The sequence below is a fragment of the Ornithodoros turicata genome, chromosome 9 (genome assembly GCF_037126465.1).
Source record: "Ornithodoros turicata isolate Travis chromosome 9, ASM3712646v1, whole genome shotgun sequence".
Lineage (NCBI taxonomy): Eukaryota > Metazoa > Arthropoda > Arachnida > Ixodida > Argasidae > Ornithodoros > Ornithodoros turicata.
In genome coordinates this window covers 21,068,370-21,091,306 of record NC_088209.1, presented here as the reverse complement: position 1 = coordinate 21,091,306, position 22,937 = coordinate 21,068,370, and the positions used below count along the sequence as shown (strand labels likewise).

General features: G+C 46.5%; 1 protein-coding gene across 1 annotated transcript in view; it reads left to right on the top strand.

Moving 5' to 3' along the window:
• Window positions 1-22,937, top strand: part of LOC135368312 (tachykinin-like peptides receptor 86C) — a 119,038-nt gene that overhangs the window by 76,455 nt on the left and 19,646 nt on the right. Inside the window, exon 2 of the mRNA XM_064601504.1 lies at window positions 17,679-17,900. Coding sequence (XP_064457574.1) covers window positions 17,679-17,900 — 222 coding nt within the window. The remainder of the gene's footprint in view (window positions 1-17,678; window positions 17,901-22,937) is intronic.

The following is a 22,937-nucleotide window of genomic DNA, read 5'->3' as shown; positions in this document are numbered from 1 at the left end:
AAAACCGAAATCGGAGAATTTGCGTAAAATCAAAGTCACGAAAGCCAACTGTAATTGCACACGAAGTAATATGTGCACGCGGGCTGGATATGTAAAATCAAAATAAAAAAAGGAATATGCAGGGGTGTTGTTAATATGTGGACTCATTTATCATCGAATCTTCCAATACCGTCTACATATACCGCCCGGATGCAGAAAGTTAAGGTGACTGGCAAGGACGGCACATTAAACATCAGCGTCTTTCCTACGCAGTGTCCCGCTTTGCAGAAGCTCCACGGCAGTGGGCCCCGCACTCTTGCTCGCTGTCAAAAAGGTTCCCGTTGCCGCCGCATCCACCGTAGAGAAACGTCTGACACTCTGACGCTGTGGAGTTGTAAAACCACATCTCGAGGAGAGCTCGGCACATCCCAACCTCAGGAGGCAGGTAGCACGTACCTCGTGGGTCTCGCTTGCATGGCACGGCTGCAATGGAAAGGGACATGGTACGGGTGTAAATGCCCTGTCCCATGGCACACACTTTTGTGGTGTAAGTTACAGACTGTAATACAGAAGCATGTCCTGTAAAGCAACCTAAAGCGTTTATCTCGTGGTCGCCAGTGGGCAGAATGAATGGCGAAATTATGTTCGATGGGTATGCAGCCTGGAAACGCATCGTTGTAACATAATGCAATAGTGCATAATGCATGCTTCGTCAGCGAGGCCATTCCCACTTTCTGTTGACGCATCCGGAGTGCTATTGTCCTTTTATTTCCTTCGGAGTCGCAGCTTTCTCGATACAACGGGCGCACCGCAAGTTAACGCGTAAACAGAGCGCGCGACCATATTGCATAAAGCGGACAGCAAGTGCGTACGATGGACAGTTTAGCAAAGGACCGGTAGCCCTTTCGAAGTGATTGAGGTCCTGGACCCTTATTCCTTTGATCATCAGTGGCAAGCCGCTTTGTGCGGTTCCGTGTAGACAGTAAGTTGGCAGGCATTCTGCGATATTCTATGACATTCTGTGTTATTCTGTGACCCTCTGAGCTGTGACTGCGAAGTAACTCTGACGATGGGTAATGCTGATTGTGCTGTGTGTCATTGCTGTGCAGGGGACCTAGAGCAGCTGACGCTCTTACTGAGTGCCCACTTCTCCATTTTTTTTTTCTTTTATATCTCATCTCATCTCAAAGGACAACGGCATGGTGCTGAAGTCTGGGAAGTCTGGGATGTTCGAATCCTACCAGAAGCTGTGCTATCTGAGGTTCTTTCCACAGTTTATTTATTTATTTATTTACTTTGTCGGGAAGAGTTTCCACAGTTCCACCTGAGCCACACAAACCCACGTATCTATCACTCCTCTACGAAGTCCTCTATCTATCTCTCTACGCCTGTACGCACGTCATAGTTTTTTTGAGGCGCTAACTCGGAATTAAAAAAAAAAAAAGAAACAAAATAGTCTTAGAAAAAAGCATCATCTCAAACGGCATATTCTACAAAAAAATACGCTTTCAGGAGGGTGTATTCTACACAAAACGCTGTCCTATAAATGAGTGTTTTGAAGGCATCATTGTCAACATTATTACGACATCTTTTCCCCGCACCGGCTGTGCTGTCTAAGCTTTTCCGGCAGACTTTCTAGACGATGGAGGCACAGTTCCCCTTGAAGTCGGCCCAGGACGCATACTAACCATCCCTGTCCCACATTCCTTCCTGCTGTCCACGTCTATACGCCGCACATAGCCGCTAACACACACACACATCTTTCAGATGAGTCTGTAGTCTTGGCAAAAATGGTGGAGCAGTTACACCTTCTAGCAGGAAATATAGCAACAACAACATAGATGAATGGATGATGATGACGATGTGGGATGTTTCCCTGCATTGAGTGCAGGACCCTACCCCATTCCAAAGAGGTTCACATGAAAGGATGAAGAGGGAAGGAAATCCCTATACAGTTCGTGCAGGAGGCCGGTGGCCCTCAGAAAGGAAAGAAAAGCGCCAAGTGCACGGCACTGATGTCCAGGGTTACTCCATGGGCCGAGAACTTTGCAATTGCCGAGAAATATAGCAGTCGCATATGTTATGCCTAAAAGGTTGGAAAGTTGTACCTGCTAACAACGGATGACAGGGTTACCGCTTCTGATTCGGTGAACGAGGGGGGCGTACGCCTTCTTGTAGCAATCTGGATATATGATAATTGTTTTTACCACCCTTTTACACCCTTTATCAGACGCTATGTTGACCTAGGTGGTACCTATAGAAGTTACTAGCTTTTCACACCCTTTTTGCTTAGAGTGCACAATATGAAAAGGGGTGTGCATTCACAAAAAGCACCAAAGCGATTATCTTTTTGTTAGTCGTTTCGTCAGCGCTCTTGTCTCACTCTGAGTCTGACGTGTGTCCTCTACGTTTCAGTGCAGTCTACCTGTGTTTTCACAGGTGATAAACTGTCAAGCCACATGTTCGTGTCTTTGGTGATGGAAATGGAGAAATCCGGTTGTCACATACTTGGGAAGAAATTCTACGACGGAACAGCAAATCAAAGCCGACATGAGACGGGTGCTTTGAGAGCGCCGGCTCTATCGCTCTCTGCCGAAAAGCAAAAACAAAACCAGGCAGCTCATTTTGAGCAAGGCAAGGACAGTCTGGTTGACGACTCACGAAATGGACGACCGCCAAGGGCCCTTAATCAAGACGCTGCCGAGAAAACCCATAGCCTGGTATTGCGAAAGCGGCAAATCAAGGTACCTGAAACGACTGAAGTGACGGATATTGCATCTCGACGGGCTCGTGACGTCTTTGCTCATACAATCTGAACACTGTCGAAGGTGTACTCAATGCTGGGGTTGCGTTTGTTGGCCCACAAGCATGCCGGACTATAGTTGCGAAACAGTACTTTTATGAGTTGATACGGGACCACTTTTATTATTTCTCCTTTTATAGGCGCAAGTATGGCCCATGATGGCCTTGGTTGCTTTTGTATCACAGGGACTGGAATCATGCATCACCACCACACGAATTCGAATTTTGAAGGATAGTAGTGACCGTCGACGAAATATGAGCACACTATCTCCAACTGAAGACGAAACAATAGTCAAGGAATAGTGATTTTGACGATGTAGTCATAATAATTGTGTCATACGTGCTGTGGTAGTTCCGATGTTGGGCTGTAGCTCAGAATCGCCGTATTCGAGCAATGCATCCGAGACTTGCCCTTATTATTTGTTTGCTCCGTGACTACATTGAGCACCGCCTCTTTTCACTAGGGGAACAGGAATCCCTGCGTCAGTGGTCTAATATCGGTACACGCAGGGTGTCCCAGAAAATGTGTCACTGAATTCTAATTAAAAAAAAAAAAAAAAACTACGCCACCTAGAATCATGCTGTCAACGGCATTTAATCTTACAACGTTATTGCCACCTCCCGTTGTGAATGTCATGCAACTTAAATTTATGTGAATTTTTCCGAACTGAACTCTGAACTTTGCAGAGTAAAGGTCACTTTTTACACCACCACTGTGAAGAGCGTGCCGAATTTACTCAAATCCGTGAGAATTGACAGAGATACTGAGGAACTATCCCATCGAAAAAACTATCCGAGTCATCATACTTTTGGGGGCACCAAATAGCGTAGCGCTTCATGACTTTTTGAGCGCAATCGTTGTCATTCCGACGAAAGTAAGTGGCAAACCCAGCCCACAGAGTATCGGCCCTCGTGGTTTGATCGTGGTTATTCGCGGGAAATGCAGTGCTTTAATGTAGAGATGTCCACGACATGAAATTATCTTCGCGGTAAACGGCTCCTATGGTGTCTGTTACAAATTCCTATCTTTTCCATTTTGTTCGCCGTTACAAGAAAAAGTCTTCACAACCGCCGCCCTCTCTTCGAACGTTGCTATACGTTCAAACTAAGCCAACGTGCCCTCGATCTGTGAACTGCATGAACAGACAACAGGAAGCCGCACCTGCGAGCGAAGAGTGTAGCGCTCCAAAGTTGCTTTTCACTGTTCAGTGGGCGCTCAGAGTGTCTCATACTCACGATTTGAGTGCGCCAAGAGAGGAGCACCGTCGCCTACATAACGCAGCCATTGATTCTGGGTGTTGGAGGCTTACATGTTTGTGTACTCCATGTTTGTAGCCTGCCTCGTCTATAGTTCTCGTTGTTTACGTAAGTACTACCACGACGAGATCGCAGACTGTCGCTGAGATTGTGCAAAGGCAAATGAGGCGATTTTGCAGGGAATTAAAAGGCTTTCGACTTTTAACACTTCAAAATGGTTTTCGCCAAAAATTTAGAGTCGCCCTCAAACTGCCCGATGAAGCTACGGTATTTAAACGCGTTTGGCACAATGCCCGGAGATGCAGTCATTTTTCTGTTCTCTCTGTGTGTGTGCTTTGTGCGCGTATCTCTGAGTTCCTAGGCTTTGGGGATCGAGGGGGAGATATGTGGGAGTTTTGTGCGCGGGGTTTAATTTACGGCGCATTGTCTGTTCTGCCGCGACCTCACCGCGTTTATCTCGTGGTCGTCAGTGGGGACAATGAATGGCGAAAATATGCTAGATGGGTGCAGCCTGGAAACGCGCGTCGTTGTAGCATAATGCAACTTTTTCCTTCGTCAGCGAGGCCATCCCCACTTTCCGTTGACGCATCCGGACTGCTATTGTCCTTTTATTTTTCTTCGGAGGCGCAATTTTACCGCAAGTTGGTGGATAATAACGTGTAAACAGAGCGCGCGACCTTATTGCGTAAAGCGGACAGCAAGTGCGTATACGATGAACAGTTTAGCAAAGGACCAGCAGGCCTTTCGAAGTGATTAAGGTCCTGGGCCCTTGGTCCTTGGATCATCAGTTTCAAGCCATGCAGGCATTTGTCCCCTTCTGTGTAGACAGTAAGTTGACAGGCACTGCATGACATTCTGTGTCATTCTGTGACACTCTGAGCTGTGACTGCGAAATAACTCCGATAATGGGTGATGCTGTTTGTGCTGTGTGTCATTGTTGTGTAAGGGACCTAGAGTAGCTGGCGCTCTTACTGAGTGCACACCTCTCCATTTCTCATCTCATCTCATTGCACCGCGGCATGGTGCTGAAGAATGGGAAGCGGTGGGTTCGAATCCTACCAGAAACTACGCTGTCTCAGGTTCTTTCCACCGCTTTTCTTCTTCTTCTTCTTCTTCTTTTTTTTTTTGCAGAGTTTTCATAGTTCCACCTGAACTACACACCAGGACGTACACAAACCCTCGGGTCCCTCACTCCTCTCCGCTCTCCTCTATCTGTCTCTCCACGCCTGCACGCACGTTACAGTTGCTTTGCGGCGCTAACACGGGTAGTTCTGACACACGTTCTTGGGACATTGAATATGTTTCCATGTAAATTCGGTAAAACTTCGTGTGGTGGTGGTGGTGGGGGTGGTGGTGGGGGAGGCAACTGATATTCGTGAGACATAGGTCTCCGCTGCAGGCACTGGGGTGAAAGTAGTGAGGCACATCCTGCCACTGCACGGGTCATGTCCGGCGACAGGGGCAAGGCGCTTTGTTGCTGTCTCGCGCCTGTTGCTTCACGTGTTACTGCATTGTTTTTGCAACAGCGGCTGGAACAAAGAAGTACGTCCTGTAAAGGTGTTAAGGCGTCTTCGGTTACTTTTGATAGCTTTTCTAGGAGCATACACAACCTAAAGCCGATGTAGTGAGATATCAAATTTATCTTTGGATCAGATACCCTAATTTTTCCAGCAATAGATGCAGTAAAATTTCCGAAAGATTTTATACAGAGTCACCACTACAGCAGCCTGTCATGAACCTTGTTGGGACTCTCTGCGTGCTTTCATTTGCTCTAGCAGCAGCATCGTCGTCGTTGTCATCCACCATCACCCCCACCCCCACCATCGTCATCACGGTCGCCACCACTACCCAACCCACGCTATCGTTATCGTTACAATTTTTCGTTGCATGCATGATGATTGCGCTGCGATAAAAAAAAAAAAAAAGAGGCGTTCTTACTAGCTCTGCGTTATTGATTGACCAGCATTAATTGCCTTTTCTGAAGCTACGAAAAATTGTTCTTCGGTAATTGCTTTCGCTAATCAGTACTTCGACTTATTCTTCTTTCTCTTCTTCTTCTTCTATATTCATTTGAATACGCGGCGCCTTCTGATTGCGCTGCCAAGCCACAGCATAGCTGCCATGCCGCTTATGTGCGTAGGCACGAAATGTAACATAAAGAACAGAGCAAAAAGCGCGCTGTAATATATAGGTGTTGGCGACCGGGAGTCTGTGCGGAGTAAATTGATTCGCTTTGTTTCAGTTATAGAATATCTGCAATGCGAGGGGCCATAGTGGTGTTACACGAAATGGAAGTTAACACTGAGTGAATGTACATCCTTACAAGATATGGTGGTGGTGGTGATGGTGAAAGGGCTTGCCGTTGTCGGCCTCACGTATGTGGGCAACACAAGAGAACTTCACCGCATGACACGCTCTTAGCCAATCATATACTTTTGAATGAGATCGTTCTCTCTCCTGATTTGTCCTATATCCCAAAGACTCCTTCACGGAAAGACTCTCCGAAATTCGCAGCCTTGTCTGCTTTCTCCAGGAGTCTGGCCTCGTCCAAAGACTATGAGTACTGCTCGGGCTTCTCAACAATTGTTGCAGTGGATGCCCTATAGATCTTAATACCCATGTCACACGGGATGATTTAGTGTGATTTTTGTGTATTGCACTCCAACCAACGAATGTCACTTTCGCTATGTGCTTGCTACACGGGGGGGAGATATGTTTATTAAGAAAAAACAAAAGGAAAGGTCAGCCAGTTGGAGGTCGGCTTGCTATTCCAAAATAAAAGAAAATGGCGAAGAAAAGAAAAGGAATAGAAGAAAAGGGGAAGACAAAGAACAGAAAAGGAACGAAGAAAAGAGAAGACAAGGAAAAGAAAAGGCAAAGAAGAAAAGAAAAGAGGATGGAAATAAAGGAAAAGAAGAGAAGAAGCGAAGACAAAGAAGAAAAGAAAAGGAAAAGGAGAAGGAAAAGACAAAGAAGAACGGAAAAGGAAACGAAGAAGACAACATCACACACACGGTCACAAAATCACAAGGCGTTCACAAGGTTCGAAGCATGGAGAAAGCGGAAGAGCGCAGTGGTGACTGCCCACTGGGTCGACTGACGAGCGGGACCCAGTAAGGTAGCCAGTGTCATAGTGGCGTAGCCAAGTTGGGATAGACGACGACAGAGGGCGTCACGGTGCAGAAGGTACACGGCTTAAGTAAGTCTCACTTATGTAGTGATGGCAGTTGCGATAGATAAGAATAAACGACGGCAAAAAATTTAGACGTGCGCCACAATACCTTCCTCAGAATGTTTTTCTTTGATTTAGAAACATTTCATGTTAATCTTCTTCCAACATAAAGGAAATTGGCCTCGAACATGGGCCACAACAAAAATGGTCGCCGCCGGATTGCCATGACCGTGAAGTTTTCACAGGCCTGCAAGGAGAGTAATGACATGTTTTTTGGCAGCATCTCACACTGTACTTAAATAAAACAAACACGCTATTCAAAATACTTGCTTAAAAATATTGCGGTGCCGGGACCCCTCGCCTTTTCTTAATATTGTTACCTGTGGCACAGAGCCCGCCGTCGAAGCTACACACTTCGTCAGCCGAAGAGAAGTGAAGTGAGTTTGGGGAGCTCACTAAATCGTTAGTGCACTTTCTGCCAAGTGTCACCAAAAGATGTCGTGTGACAGCACACGAATGGCACTAAGTGCAAGCGTCTCTAGCTGAAAGGTGAGACTAAATTAGTTCCTCTTACAGGAATATAACTTTCGGCCGTCATCATCCCTTCATCTCTTTATCACATCATCTCATCTCATCCTGGCTACAGTCGTGACGCTGCCCACGTAAGTGAAGCCAACAACGGCAAGCCGGTTTTCGTCACCGCCACCACCACCACACCCTGTGTAGTTATGTTCATTGCCACGAGATGGCGGTGGTGGTAGTGATGGTAACACATTGCTGTTAACGACGTAAACAACGAGATTTGGCCGAGGCAGACCACACTTAGGGACGACACAAACATGCTGTTGTTGGTCTCACAATTGTAGGTGAAGATGATGATCAGATTATAGGTGCATGTTAATTGCCACAAAAAGGCTTACGCCCTGCACCTAAACCTGTACATCCTAAAGAGGTTGCACCAACGTTACTACAGATCTTTGTGAAAGACAATTGTTGTTAAATCGATATGGACCTGCATTCCAACTTTAGACGCGTATAGAAGTTTAATAAAAGCGTAGCAAACGGCCATCGCGAACACTGAAACGTTCCCGTCTCTGATATCATGGCAGATGTCATCACCAGTGAAGCAGCGCGAGAGAGGTCATGTGACAGTAAGACTACCAATAGGAATCACCGTAAGGGCTCAGCCCTCTGACGTCGTGGTATGACGCGTACGTATGTTCCAGGGTTTATACCTCGCCAAGTACGGCACGTAAAAAAAATATTTATTGTCTTCCTCTGCACTCTGGTGTGCAGTAAAATGCGAGGACGATGTTATGAGCCACGTATATTAAAGGGTCCCAAAGAGATTCCCCAAAAAATCTGATTTCTCAGTGGAGAACTGCTTGCAAGGAGGACTATTAACTGTAATATATCCTATTTTGTGCCATATTGCATTCAACGCTGGCGCAGTGTGTGCGCGAAAAACAAGCAAAACAAAACAATAAAGAATCGAGCGGTCGCCAAAACACGTACCCTGTAGGCGGACTGACGTCATTTATATCCTTTGCTCACTCCAAGTTTGTACCACGCTAGCTATAAAGTGGCCAAGTTCGCCTTTAGTTGACTTACAGACAGTTTCTCAGTCGTGCGGTAGTGGTGGCGTCGAAGCAGTCGCCCTTATTTGCCCGTGGTTTTTAGTTAATATCTCCGTAATCCTAACCAATGTCGGGTTCCTACTCCACGTGGTGAAGGAATTTGCGGCTAGGAATGCATTACGTGTGCTTGCAGAGGTTTTTGGGATTTCTTCATGGTCGCTTTAAAGTGTGACAGCTCCTTTGAGGACTTCTTTCTTTCCGTACTCCAAAGGAAAATTTTCAAAAACATGCTCTGAACAAAGTCCGTGCCTTTATTACATCTCGGCGGAACCACAGAGGCTGGCTAGGAAGGGCATTCGTTCGCAGCGCCCTTCAGAACGATGACGAAGAAGCACACGTCGAAACGTTTGCACTTCCTCTTCCGTGCGGGCAATGGCAAGGATACCGCAACCACCGCTATTCAGAGAAAGCTAAGGCTGACTTCGTCAAGGAAAAAAAGAAAGAAAAGAAATAATAACAAGAACAATTTGTGGGGGAAACAAAAGTTTGGTGGGGGAAACATATTACATTAAGGAATCCAGTGGTATAAAGCATACAGTAAGTAAAGTATGTAATATATATAAACATACATCAAGTTGCAAACATAAAATGTAGTAAGAAATGTAACAGACAAGTAACTGACAGATCAAAACACCAAGGAATGGTATTCTAGAATATGACTACACTCTTAAAAATGAGGGGGGGGGGGGGGGGGGTGTCGAGGTAGCTTGCCGTTGTTGGCCGCACTCAAGTGGGCATCGTCACGACTATAGCCAAAAAAAAAAAAAAAGGAAACGAAGGTGGGAGAAAGGGGAGTTGAGGGCTTCAAAGTGATGTAGAAGCAGGATGACCGGTACTGATGGGACGGAAGCACACTGTAGGTGAGAGGTGCACTAGAGTGGTCTCTCCGCTAGGCCCGTTGCTTGGAGAAAGCGCACGAGGCCGCGAGTTTTTGAAAGTCGTTCCACACAAGAACCTTCGGGGAAGAGGACGTCCGTCAGTATACCAGGCCTGGCGTGGGGAAGATGGGCTTCCCGCATGGCATGAACTTCACCGCATAGCACGCTCCTAGCCAACCATCATCTCGAGAGGCGTACGCCTTTTCTGTGACACTTATGCTGTTCATAATTGTCACAAAAAAGGCGTACGCCTACCGTTTTCCACAAGTGAGGGCAGATAATGATATCATTCGAGATGATGGTTGGCTAGGAACGTGCTATGCGGCGAAGCTCATTTCTAAGAGTGTTCAGTATCAGTGAGATGGCTAAGCGACGTATTTTATTATCATTAAAGGGGCTATGAACTCTACCAAACTAGCCCCTCCGACTGTGTCGGCCCCAAACGCAGATTTTAACTTGCTGGCTGTGACACATTTTGTATAGATGAATCTGATAGGTCTGTATCTTCACCACATAGAGCACGCTGCTAGCCAACCAGAACCCCCAATGACAACGTTCTCGCTCCTGATTTGTTGACAACGGGAGGCGAAGCCTATTTTGTGGAGCCATTATATGTACCGTATTATGGTTACAAAATGGCTCCACATCCCGTTGTCATTCGGGATGATGGTTGGCTAGGAGCGTGCCATGCGGTAGAGTTCATTTTTAAGAGTGTAAAGTAGAACGTTATGTGTACCTCCGCGTGGGCGCCTGATTGCGTGCTACAATTCTTCAGATGTTTAGAACTTCAGAAATCTTCAGATGACGTAACAATGGATAGAGGTATCTGGATGACGGTGCGTCTACTCGCCCGTATCCGAAAAAAAGTGCGTTTTTGTATTAACGTTGCACACGTTATGAACGAGGAGAATTGAACAATAAATTCTAAATATAATTACGAATCGTAGAAGAACAACGTTACATCTATTAAACCCGTAACTAAATAAAGTAATTTCCCGTAGAGTAAAAAAAGAAAAACTGTATTGTATGATTGTGACTGGGGTGTTTCATCGTCAGGGTCGATACCCTACCCGTATATACTAATGAAGTTTTGCGCAGTTGAAAAGCGCACAAACTACACTTCAACAGCAATACAATTCAACGGCCCGTTGTGAATACAACGCTCAGAGACAGAGTAGGGACAATATGCCGGCGGAGGCGCAAAATTTACATATGATTGCTGTTCCCTGAAGAAGGGCTGAGAAAAGGATCTTACCGGCATGAATAAACGCTAGGCTGACGCTGACGACAGTGTACACTGAAAGAAGCATGATTCGCCAGCATATGCGACGGGAATCCGATGAAACCAATGATATGAAAGAAGAATGAGGCCTTGGATTGGACGCTATATCGAGCTCCGAATGCCGTCGAAGTCAGTGGAACGAAAGCATGAGAAGGTAAGCAAGTCATATAAAAGGGACCGGATTGCAGCCGCGACGGCTGCGTACACAATACTTTAGATCGGCTTTGTGCTCGCATCAGGTTTAGCCATTTCGTCGCTCACGGAATGTTACAAATGGGCATCAATATGTGCGCAACTGTTCTCTGGTGAATCGTAACCATATTTTGGTGACGGGGGCACGCACGTGCGAGCCTTGTCGTTGGTGCTGTATCCACGCTTATTCATCAAAGAAACGAAAAATAATATATAGCATCACCTCTCCGATGCCGAAATCAATGGACAAGCGGAAGAAGAAGTTGGTTAGGAATTACGGTCCATGGATTGGGAACTAGACGAAACTGAGAAAGACCCTCGGTGCAACCCTATAGACCCCCTTCTGTTTATAAACGAGAGGGTGCATCTGCGCATGCGCATAGAGCAGACGTCACTGGTGGGCAAGAAGGAGTAGGAAACCACATGGTGTGTACGGCATATTTGGCTCTTTCTGTACCGTGTAGCACATCCAATAGCTACAGTACTTTGCGGCATGCCTAGCCAACAACGACAGGAAACACCCAGTCACGTGCACGTCACGTGTCTGTGAGTGCACGTCACTCGATGATCGTGAGATTTTTGCCCATCAGACAGGACAGCAGCGCCGCCGCACCGGTATAAAGTCAGCTTAGTGAAGTGAGCCTCAGGCTCCCAGATGACTTCCCGGCGTTCTACTGGCATAAGGCCCTGGGCGTACTTGTAAACAGCGCCTTGACCTTGCAACGTCGGGCCACTGGCCAACATGCCAGTTGCATCATATTGCGTTTTTTTACCAGCAATGGGAGCGGGGTCCACAGGAATCAGGAATGCAGCAAGTCGATCGGTGGTGCTGCTAACGAGAGAGGTCGCCGTTGTCGGCCTCGCAGAGGTGGGCAACGTCACTACTAAAGCTCTGGGTGAATATGAACGTCCTGGGCCGACTTCAAAGAGAACTAATGTCGACATATGTCTGAGAGCGTCTGAGGAAAAACGCAAGACAGCACAGCCGACATCGGGATTCGAACCCAGGTACCCCCACAATCTCGACGTGGCATGGCCACCACGCTAACCAAGAAGCCGCGCGCCGGCAGGTGCAAGTACCGTTCATCATCATCATCATCATCATCTCTGTATCTATGTGTGCGCGTGTGCACGCGCCTTACCAGTCTGTGTACATGCATTTGCTTCGCTTTCATCGTGTCAAAGCAGCTCTAACTTTTATTGATATGACCGTTCTTATCTTCCTTCATTAGTATTGATCTGTTACGTGCAGTGTATATTGGTTGCGTGATCGGCTCTATCTCAGACTGGACTTCTTCGATATCCCGTCTGTTTTAATTAAATAGATAATAGATTAGCTTCTATCGACTAAACCGAAGCTGCTGCTACTTCACATTTTTTTGCTGCTCTTTGTGGACTTCAACACACACTTTGCGGTACGACAGTCTGTCTCTGCACGGGGGATAGCCGGATAGGGTATGATGTGGAGAAACTACGTGACGAAATGTCTGCCCAATCACAAGGCAGCAATAAGTGGATATTGGTAGACCAACATGGGCCCACAGAAGACATCACGTGAATGTCACCTTGAAATGTTGTTCCCTTATTTAGGAGAAGGACCAATGAGGTTCCTCCATGGGCAATCCGGGAGTGAGGAAAACTCGGGAGCTGCGTTTCACTGATTCACTTAATAGCTGATTCACTTAATAGCGTGCTGGAGATAACCATGAAGCCCGAAGAACACGTAATGAAAACTTCACAGCTACACGTATATTTGCAATTAGTTTTCCCATACCAGGAGAAGACATTTGCCAACTTAGCCTCCAAAAAAAGGAAAATGTTATTTCGTACTCAGTGCCGAAACCAGTTGGAATGACAACCCCGACCGAATCCAAAGTTAAACAAATGCTGCAAAAAAAAGAAAAGAAAAAAGAAAGTAAATGAACTTTTTCTTTTCTTTTTTTTAGAGTCGCAGTTTATCCAACCAGCGTGGGAGCCAACACCACCTAGATAAACAAAGTCTGATCTCTCTGAAAACACGTGACGTAGTCATTAAGAGTTCACCAATCACGACCGTGCTTTCAGCGGCTGTTGATATAGAGACGAGCCGCTGTGAGCCGTATGGGCAGCCACCGGTAGCCACAGAAAGCCAGTGTTTCAAATCGTCAGCAGTGGCTGGCTGAAGCAGACGACTGCTGAGAAAAAGAAGACAAGCCAGTCGGAAGCCAATTGGTGGCGCTATTTTGCCAATAAGAACGAGAACAACTGAGTTTTGCCTTAAGCCTTTATTGCTGTACTAAGAACGCACATTCACTTTACATTTCGGACCCAAGCCAAAACTAAACAAACGATGTCACGTGCTTTCTTATAACTCTCAGAGTCACAATGCTAAATGTGGAGTCGCAACCGAAAACTTTGCGTGGGAATGAAACATCGTAATCCGACATTTCGCAACAGCGTGTGACGCCCTCAGCTCAGTTCCTTTCTCCTCTCAAAATGCCAACTTGGGATAAGATTAGTGCAAATAATGACGTCGAAATTTGACGTGCATCACGAAGCTCATTCATCCAGAACTGCCTCCCGAATGCCGATACACTGAGCTGGTGGAAGCCAAACGACGGAAGTACTCTGAGAGGCTTCTCTTTGTACTAAAAGCGCTTGGGACGATAAAGTATATAGTTTACGACTTAAAGGGGCACTGAAGTGCCAATAATTTCTCGTTCGCCGCAATAGCGATTTTTGGGAAAACGTAGAAGTTTCGCGATAACATTACCGAAAACATGATAGGCCAATCGCCAGATTCGTTTGGAGTGGCTGTCATCATGTTGCTGGTATCTGATTGAATGACAGCGATACGGAGTCGGAATCGGAGGGCGCTTACGATTTCCTAAAACTCCCGTTACCTTGAAACCAACACAAAAAGAACGGGATTAACCTGTTGCGTCATCTCTGATTTATGAGCGAAAGAAACCTCAATGTACGCTTTCCCTCTCCTTCTTATAAGAAGGCCGAAAACGCGTAACGCTCTCTCATTGGTCTCCTCAAACTCTTTGTCCAATCACAGCGAGAGATCGTTTGAGGAGACCAATACGAGGCCCCTCGTATTGGTCTCATGCCCATGAGGCTTACGATGGCTCTTCTCCATGGCTTCGACCACTGAAAGCATGTTCGCGGTTCGCTATACACTCTTCAAAATGAACTTCGCCGTATAGCACACCGCTAGCCAACCATCATCTCGAATGATATCGTTATCTGCCCTGATTTGTGGAAAACGGGAGGCGTACGCCTTTTCTGTTACACTTATGCTGTTCATAATTATCACAGAAAAGGCGTACGCCTCCCGTTTCCAACAAATCAGGGCAGATAACGATATCAGTCGAGATGACGGTTGGCTAGGAGCGTGCTATGCGGTGAAGTTCATTTTTAAGGGTGTAGCATGGTGAAGGCAAACCATTGCACACAATGATACCATTGTCACTCCCGATTTGCGGACAGCGCGGGGCGTACGCCTTTTTATTTTTTATATTTAGAACTGCATAAGTGTTCGAAAAACGCGCACGCCCCCGTTTTTGACCAATCATGGGCATAACGATGTCATTCGGGAAGGTGACTGGCTAAGAGCCATCAGTCCACAGTGCACTTCAGTCTCATCAGTGTCGTTCATCCTGCCCATAGCTCACGTCAAGCCCTTCAACTTTCTTCTTCCTTTTTTAGACTATAGTCGTGACGACGCCCATTAGCGCGCGGCGAACAACGGCAAACTATTTCGGCGCCCCCACCCCCCTCTGTTGTTAGAGTGTGCAAAGCTATAGTGCGCGTCGACGAGATTTGCGTATCACAAGCTACACTAAAGGTTTGCACAATTGGAACTGCTTTTAGACGTCTTTCGACATCCCAACACGAGACAACCACACCAACGTAATGATGTTAATGGAGCCGCCAGACTAATTAGAGGGAAATTAGCTCGCTCCTTACGAAACCTGCGGCTGTCACAATTCCAAGGCGACCGAAGAAGAATATATGGATGACGAAGGGGCGAGTGCCACTTAGATGTCGTTAGCTATAAATGACGGGGCACGCAAGCTGAGTCAGAAAGAAGCAGAAGTAGGAAATATTTGACAGGTTTCCTTCAACTTCTCCTACCAGTAAATGAGTTCTGTATTTTTTTTTTTTTTTTGCTAATTATCCATTCGCGATGACGGAGTCAGGCCTGGAGGCAGCGCAGAGCTCTTTGTTTTATTTTGTACCATTGCATTAGCTATCACATCGCTTATTTTTCTTATAGACCAGTGGATACGGGTGATTTATAACACCATTTCTCTTCTCTTCAATTTATCTCGTATTCCTAAAGCGGAATAACGTATCATACCTCCAGACCGAGCTTTATGTATTTTCGCGGAGAAATTCTTCACGATCGTATGCGACTGCAGAGGGAGAAAAGTAAAATGCAGGAGCGAAAAATAGCCGTTCCGATGATAACCGATATGAACAAATGATAAACCGACGATAAATCGTTTTTGCGTTAAAAGACTTCTTAGTAAGCTGCCTTGCTTCCTGAGAGCACTTTTGAAGAAAACATTGGGCAGAGATATCTCCAGAATGCACTTTGAGGATACCGAAAGCTTCAGCGTCGCCAACTCGAACTGTAGGAGGATGACGGGATTCGTTGTAATGTTCATAGGACACTAGGATATGCCGCAGTCACCACTGCGCTCCTTCGCTTTCTCCACGCTTCGAGCCTTGTCAACGCCTTGTGATTGTGTCACTGTGTGTGTGACTTTTCAGTTTTAGTTCTGTGCTCTTCCTTTTCTTTTCTTCTCTTCTTTGTCTTCCCCTTTTCTTTTCTCCTCTTCTTTGTCTTCCCCTTTTCTTTTCTTGGTTTCCTTTTCTTTTCTTCTTTGTCTTCCCATTTTCTTTTCTTCTTTTCCTTTTCTTTTCTTCCCATTTTCTCCTTTTCTCTTCTCCTTTTCTTATCTTTTTTTCTTGTTCTTTTCTTCACCCATTTTTTCTTTTAACAGCAATCCGACCTCCATCTGGCTGACCTTTCCTTTCTTTTTTTCTTAATAAACATATCCCCCCGCCTCCTCAAGCTCTCCATAACAACACATGTAGACGAGCTTGTGTAATGAACGACCGCTGCAGGGGACATTAAGCGTAAAATCACGGTACAGCTCCGGTCAACCTCAATGATAACATTTAAAAAAAATGTGGTCTCGCTCCCGAGCGCGATTACAGCAACCCTTGGGGTCATGGGGAAATCTTAATTGAACAAAATTGTTCTGTTAGTTTAGCGCAAGGATTCTGATCATTTAACATTCCCCCAGTGTCCCAAGGGTGACTGTTATCGCGCTGGGAACTGGGATCGAATTTTCCCCAGTGTTATTATTAAGGTTGACCGAAGCTGTACGAGCTTCTCAAATGCCCTGCTGTGCCCTGCTCTCTGCCTTCCGACTGGGCTTTCTTGTGCATTGTCGTGCCTGTACTCCACTAACTGTTTTTCTTTCTTTTCTTCCTTACTTTTTCCTTTTCTTCCTTTCTTTTTCTTTTTTTTTGCGCCTATTTTGAGCATTTTTCTTTTTTAGAATAGCAAGCCGGTATTACCCTTGCTGATATTTCAATTTTTTTCTCTTCATTCTATGAAACATATCTCCCCCCCCCCCTTCTCAAATACTGTTGGAATATTAAGACCGGGCGCAGCAGAAGAGCCAACGATGTTTTAGCACTCGTCGAATGCCGAACACAAGACAACCGCTCATCTGATCGTGTATGTCGTAGTAACGCTCCTTCGCCGAGTGCTGCGCCGTGAGAATCCTATGTCGGCTTGACGGTGCGGTCGGGATTTCTGTACCGGCGCTTTACCCTAGCACTATTTCTTTAGGTTCCAGTCCCCGTGTCAGGCGTGTAATTTTCGCCGTATCAACGCAACCTGACGGCGGACGGAGGTACATTTTTGAAATGGGTGAAGTTGGAAAAGCTTGTAGGTGGATCCAGTTTGCAAGACGTGCATAGGGAGTCGGGGTGTGACTACGGTTTTCTTAGTACCGTTGTCACACGTACGTGCTGTTCTCAACGATAATTAAAACCAATGGTCATTCAATGCTGTTTCAGAAGTTGACACGTCTAGCGCTTGGTGGAGCCACGCGCAATAAGTGCAATGATCATTGGTTTTAATGACCATTGAAAACTGCGCGTGTGGTGGTGCTTGTAGCGCTCGGTACGTCCAGGCGGGCAACGTCACTACTATCGCAGCGAATGATGATATGATGAATGATAATGATAAATGATATCGCGTGCGTGCTGGGCCGACATCACAATGAACTGTGCCGTGATCGCACGTGTGAAAAAGATATAAACCATCTAGTCGCCCAGTTCTAATTGAAGCTGTAGCAAAATGGCAATTGATTTCTGCAACCCAGCGAGCCGTTGTCACTGTAACTATAGTGCAGTTACATGCTACCCCTCGACAACACCAATAAACTGCCTTTTCTTATCCTCGACAGGTATTTCGCCATCGTGCAGCCCTTGTGCAGGAGGCTGCCCCGGTGGCTCGCTGTGGCCATCATTTGCGCCATTTGGGCCTGCTCTGCCCTGTTGTGCCTGCCTGCATTGATGTACACCACCACCAACTCGTACCGCTACCCGGACCGCAGCGTTCGCACAGTCTGCACCGTCGTCTGGCCGAATGAGCTACCGCCGCCTTTTGTGTCCTACACGGAATACGTGTGAGTGTTGTGATGCAACGATGGCATTACTTTCTGATGAAAGTTGAAAGTCACTGAAAAGGTTAGCCAGCTGTAGGAGTCGAACCCACACCTTCTGGATTGCCGGTCCAGGGTTCTACCAATTGAGCTAAGCTAACACGCCTTCTCTGCGACTCCCAGGGTGCGTCATCTGAAGAGACAAACCATGAGCCACTCTCTCTCACTCATCCTCCTTTCACTTTTACATTTCTGCTCTCTCATACACACATTCATGCGTCGGGATCGACGCAGGCGGCAACTGTTGAACATGAGAGAACTGATGTTCTGAGGCTGGAACAACATAGAAGGGACAAATACATACAAGCCTCGTATGAATGTGTGTATGAGAGAGCAGATATGTAAGAGTGAAAGGAGCATGAGTGAGAGAGAGTGGCTGGTTTGTCCCTTCAGATGACGCACCCTGGAAGTCGCTGAGAGGGCGTGTTAGTTTAGCTCAATTGGTACAGCCCTGGACCGGCAATCCAGAAGATGTGGATTCGACTCCTACAGCTAGCTAACCTTTTCAGTGACTTTGAACTTTCCTCGTTAATTTCTTAGGCAAATTGAGGCTTGTGTGTATTTGTCCCTTCTATGTTGTTCCAGCCTCAGAACATCAGTTCTCTCATTACTTTCTGATTTGTTGAACCATGAACCAAATTGACTTAAAGGAGTGCAGAGGGCCATCCAAAAACATTTCAGATTAAGGCGTCTGATGAAAGTGTGTCTGTGTCGTTTTACCGAATGGCGCGAAAGGTTTTGATGTGTGCAATTTCTTTACCAGAAAAAAAGAAACGCACATAAACATGGCTCCGCGCGTTCCTGGTATAACGAGGAGGAGAAGTATGATTCCACTTCACTGATGACGTTACGGGGTCAACTCGCTGGTCAGTGGAGGTCAGCGCCATGTCGCTTTGCCGCCGTAAACTATTTTTGCCAGTTCCCCCGGCGAATTGGGGACAGAATGAGCGGCTGAATCATTGCCGAGCCAGGAGCAATGCTTTTTCAGAACCTCGAACAGCGGAGTAACAGACAAATTTTCTCTGGACCAATCAGCGAGCGTGGCCCCTGTAGCGTCAGCGCGAGGTCCCAGGCAGATCACGGGCTGGTTCAGCTCTGCGCACGATCGCTTTTTGGCGCGTACTTTAAATTCAATTTCTGCGATAATTATGATTCCATGAGGTGAATTAATTCTTATGACCTGCTTAGTAGTTTTATGCAAAAAAAAAAAGGGTGTTAAAAATTATATCGGTACTACATTAAATGTTTTTGTGGTTTGAATGGAGGGCGGCTTGCAGTAGCGGTCATCTAGACATCGCCCAAGCGGCACCTGTTCAAAATGCAAAACGCACGAATCGCTATTTAAAAGAATCAAAATAGCGGTGTTGCGAAGGGCTGCTCCTGAATCACTGCCTCCTGTACCCAGAAAGCGTACCCCTTGCTTTAAAACGCATTTAAAAAAAAGAAAAGAACAGAAAATGCTCGCTCCGGTATAGTTGGTCGCACGCGAAGTGGAGAGAAACATTGTCATATTTTCCTCGATTTCACCGTTAAAAACAAAACAAAAAAATAGGAAAAAACGCAAGAGTGACATCTGGTTACAAAAATTACGATTCAGAAAAAATTCGAAAAAGAATCCGAAAAGTTCAGACTCAAACCGAAAGAAATCGGAAGGGGAGGGCTGGGTTCCACGAATCGGCACTTGTTCGCTGCCTCTTATTGAAAGAAAAGTAGGACCGAAGGCCGCGTGCCTTTCTGGAACCATCGTAATCCCCTCACAACCGTGGCTTTCGGGCGTGACATTGTTCGCCCCCCTAGCTTCAAGGGTAGTTCAACTCTACCAAATTGGTGGCGCTGTCGAACACTATGACGTCACTTGTTTACAAGCAGGGAGAGGTCTATTGGAGCCTCACGCAAAGAGCAATGAAAGCAGGAAACCGCTCTTCTGCTCATGGGCTAGCGGGAGACCATTGACTTCAACGGTAGCCGAAAGTGATCGTGTAACTGGGTGCATAATACGTCCCGCTTTATGCTCCCAGTCTTATGCAAGCGTTAGCCCTTCAACACCGTACGGAATGTACTTAGCCCGTAAGCCAGGTACATGTTCCCGCATACCATGACATAGTTACAGTATATAGGCTTTTCTTTTACAAATCCTTGATAGAATTTTTATAAAGAAGCTGTGAGAGCGGCATAGACGTCGCTTCTCTTTCTATACTTCTATTCTATTCTACGAGTATTCTGTCGTTTTTGCAGTTGAGCTAAACGGCAAGGCGGACGTCCTCTCGAAGAAAGTATGCAACTACAATGGGACTGATTACCTAAAATGCGTTAACTCTTTAATCAGATGATTTTGGGTAAAAGCGAGTTGGCTGAATGAAGACTATCCCAGTTGAAAGCCATTCCATGCTTTCAAAATGTTCAAAAATTCTGAAACACGCTCGTGCGTTACGATATCCATCCCCGAATTTCGATATGGAAATAAATAAGCCGAAAGTGAAAAATGCACGTCCCTTCTGCCTGACGGAGGCTTATCTGGACTGGAAGGCGGTGGTGGTGGTGATAGGGCTTGCCGTTGTCGGCCTCACGTATGTGGGCAACGTCACGACTCACGCCCTGGGGGAATGGAAGGCGGTTTATCTGGTACGCAGATCGGCACATACTCCAATCATCTCCTTCGCTCCAAATCCCGTGACGTGTGCCATGCTCCCTGCGTTCCCGGTCGCCGCGGTTTCGGCTCATTTGCATATCAAAATTCGGGAATGGATATCTTAACGCACGCGTGTGTATTTCACGATTTTAAACGTAAAAAAAAGCTTTCAAATAGGATAGTCTCTCATTCTGTAATCTCGGCCGTGCACTTGGCGCTTTTCTTTCCTTTCTGAGGGCCACCGGCCTCCTTCACGAACTGTAGGGATTTCCTTCCCTCGTCATCCTTTCATGTGAACCTTTTTTGGAATGGGGTAAGGTCCTGCACTCAACGCAGGGAAACTTCCCACATCATCATTATCATCCATTCATATGTTGTTGTTGTTGTGTTTTGTAATCTCGCTTTTGCCCGAAATCCCCTAATTAGGCAGTTAAGTAATGAATTATAGCTAATTAGTCGGCTTTCGTTTCATACTTTCTTCGAAAGGATGTGGGCTTTGCCATATAACTCAACTGCAAAACGCCATGCTTCTTTCAGAGCTCTTTTATAAAGATTCTATAGAGGAACAAAAACGAAAAAAAAAAAATAAGAAACGCCCTGTATAGCAGCAAGCAGAGCAGCTGGGCAGCATAGATATTACCTCCTAATTACGTGCCGCGAACATATAGCAGTGCACGGGCGGAAGCACCTCGCGTCCGTCAATGAACGAAACCATGGAGCTTCTCGCAAATAACGGCATGTGCGCTAACGAGTTAGCACGGTTCACTGAACGCTCCTCTCCCTTGAGAATGAGTCAGTGGACGTATATAGGTGTGACATCTTCTCTCCGCACTGTACATGTTATCGGAGAGCTGGTTGGGCGAAATTTAGCTAACGAGGTTCAGGATCAAGTTCATGACCTTGGTTTTTGTTGCAGACGCGGTATATGGCTGCGATGAACCGCGGGTGTCCTATTGATTTCCAATACTTTTACATGGGGTCCCATGTACCACGTTAGAATATCTTTCAGGCAAGAGGAAGCACTACCCGTCTAACCTAACCTAGATTTCTTCTAGTTTCGGTTTGCGCGTTCAATGCGACACAAAGGTTCATACACGTGACAAGTAAGATAAGTTCGTTCAATGTAAAGCCACATACGCGTAGATAAAAAGAAAATAACAGGCCCGCGAGATAAGGTAAAGAGAATGGCGATTAACAGGTTAGAAGCACGAATAATTGAATTACTTCAATGGTGGCTCGAAAAGAGATCCTTTTTTCCCAAAGAAATGTCGGGTTTCCGTCAGTACCGCTCAGCGCTGGATTCCATCATCGACTTAGTGTCCGCAGCACAGGAAGCAATGGTCCGCAAAAGGATAATGGTGGCTGTATTCCTCGATGTGAAACGGGCGTATGATACCGTCAGTCGCATTTTCATCCTATACATGCTTACTTGTGCTTCTTTGCCATTAAGGGCCATGCGTTGGATCACGGATTTCCTTCGCGATAGGTCCCTGTTTATCCGCACAGCTGAGGGAGATACTGCGCCTGTTCCATCAGACTACGGGGTGCCACAGGGAAGTGTGCTTAGCCCGCTTCTCTTCAACGTAGTTATGGCCGGTCTTAAGGACTGCATAGGGAGGAAAGTATATTTCTCTCTTTATGCTGACGACATCTGCATCTGGACTACCGGAAAATCTCGCCCCGCCATTCAGCGACGACTGCAGTCAACCCTTAACTCCATACACCAATACCTGTTGACGGCAGGCTTAGATATCTCGTGGGAGAAGACAGACGTCATCGCCTTCACGCGAAGGAACATGCTTCCATATCGTCTTTCTGTGGCTGGACAGCAGCTCCAGTACTCCACCTCATGTAAGTTCTTGGGTGTAACGCTGGACTCCCGACTCTCGTGGAGAAGACATATAGCGGGCCTAGAGGCGAAACTCTCCAAAGGGATCGCCCTAATGCGACACATTGCTGGCCTTAGGTGGGGCTGCGATGCGCGATCTCTTTTGGCCATTCATCGAGCCTTGGTGCGTGGTCCGCTCCTATACAGCCTTCCAGTATTACACGGGATTTCGCCATCCTCCGAGTCCAAGCTTCAGTGCCTTTTGGCACGTAGCCTTCGTGTGTGCCTGGGCGTGCCAAGAACAACGGATACTTGTTTAGTCATGGCAGAAGCGAGAGAGACTCCGCTTGCTATCCAGCGCTTTAATGAGACGAGCCGTCACTATCTCCGTTTGTTGGCTCATCACCGGCACCACCCTTTACTGCTGAAGCTTTCCCGTCGCAGGAATAACAAGTTCAGGCCCTGCATTCAACAGCTAAAGCCTCACCTGCCACGTTTTCAAGTTGAACCCCAGGCGCGTTCAACACCACCTTGGACCCTCCCT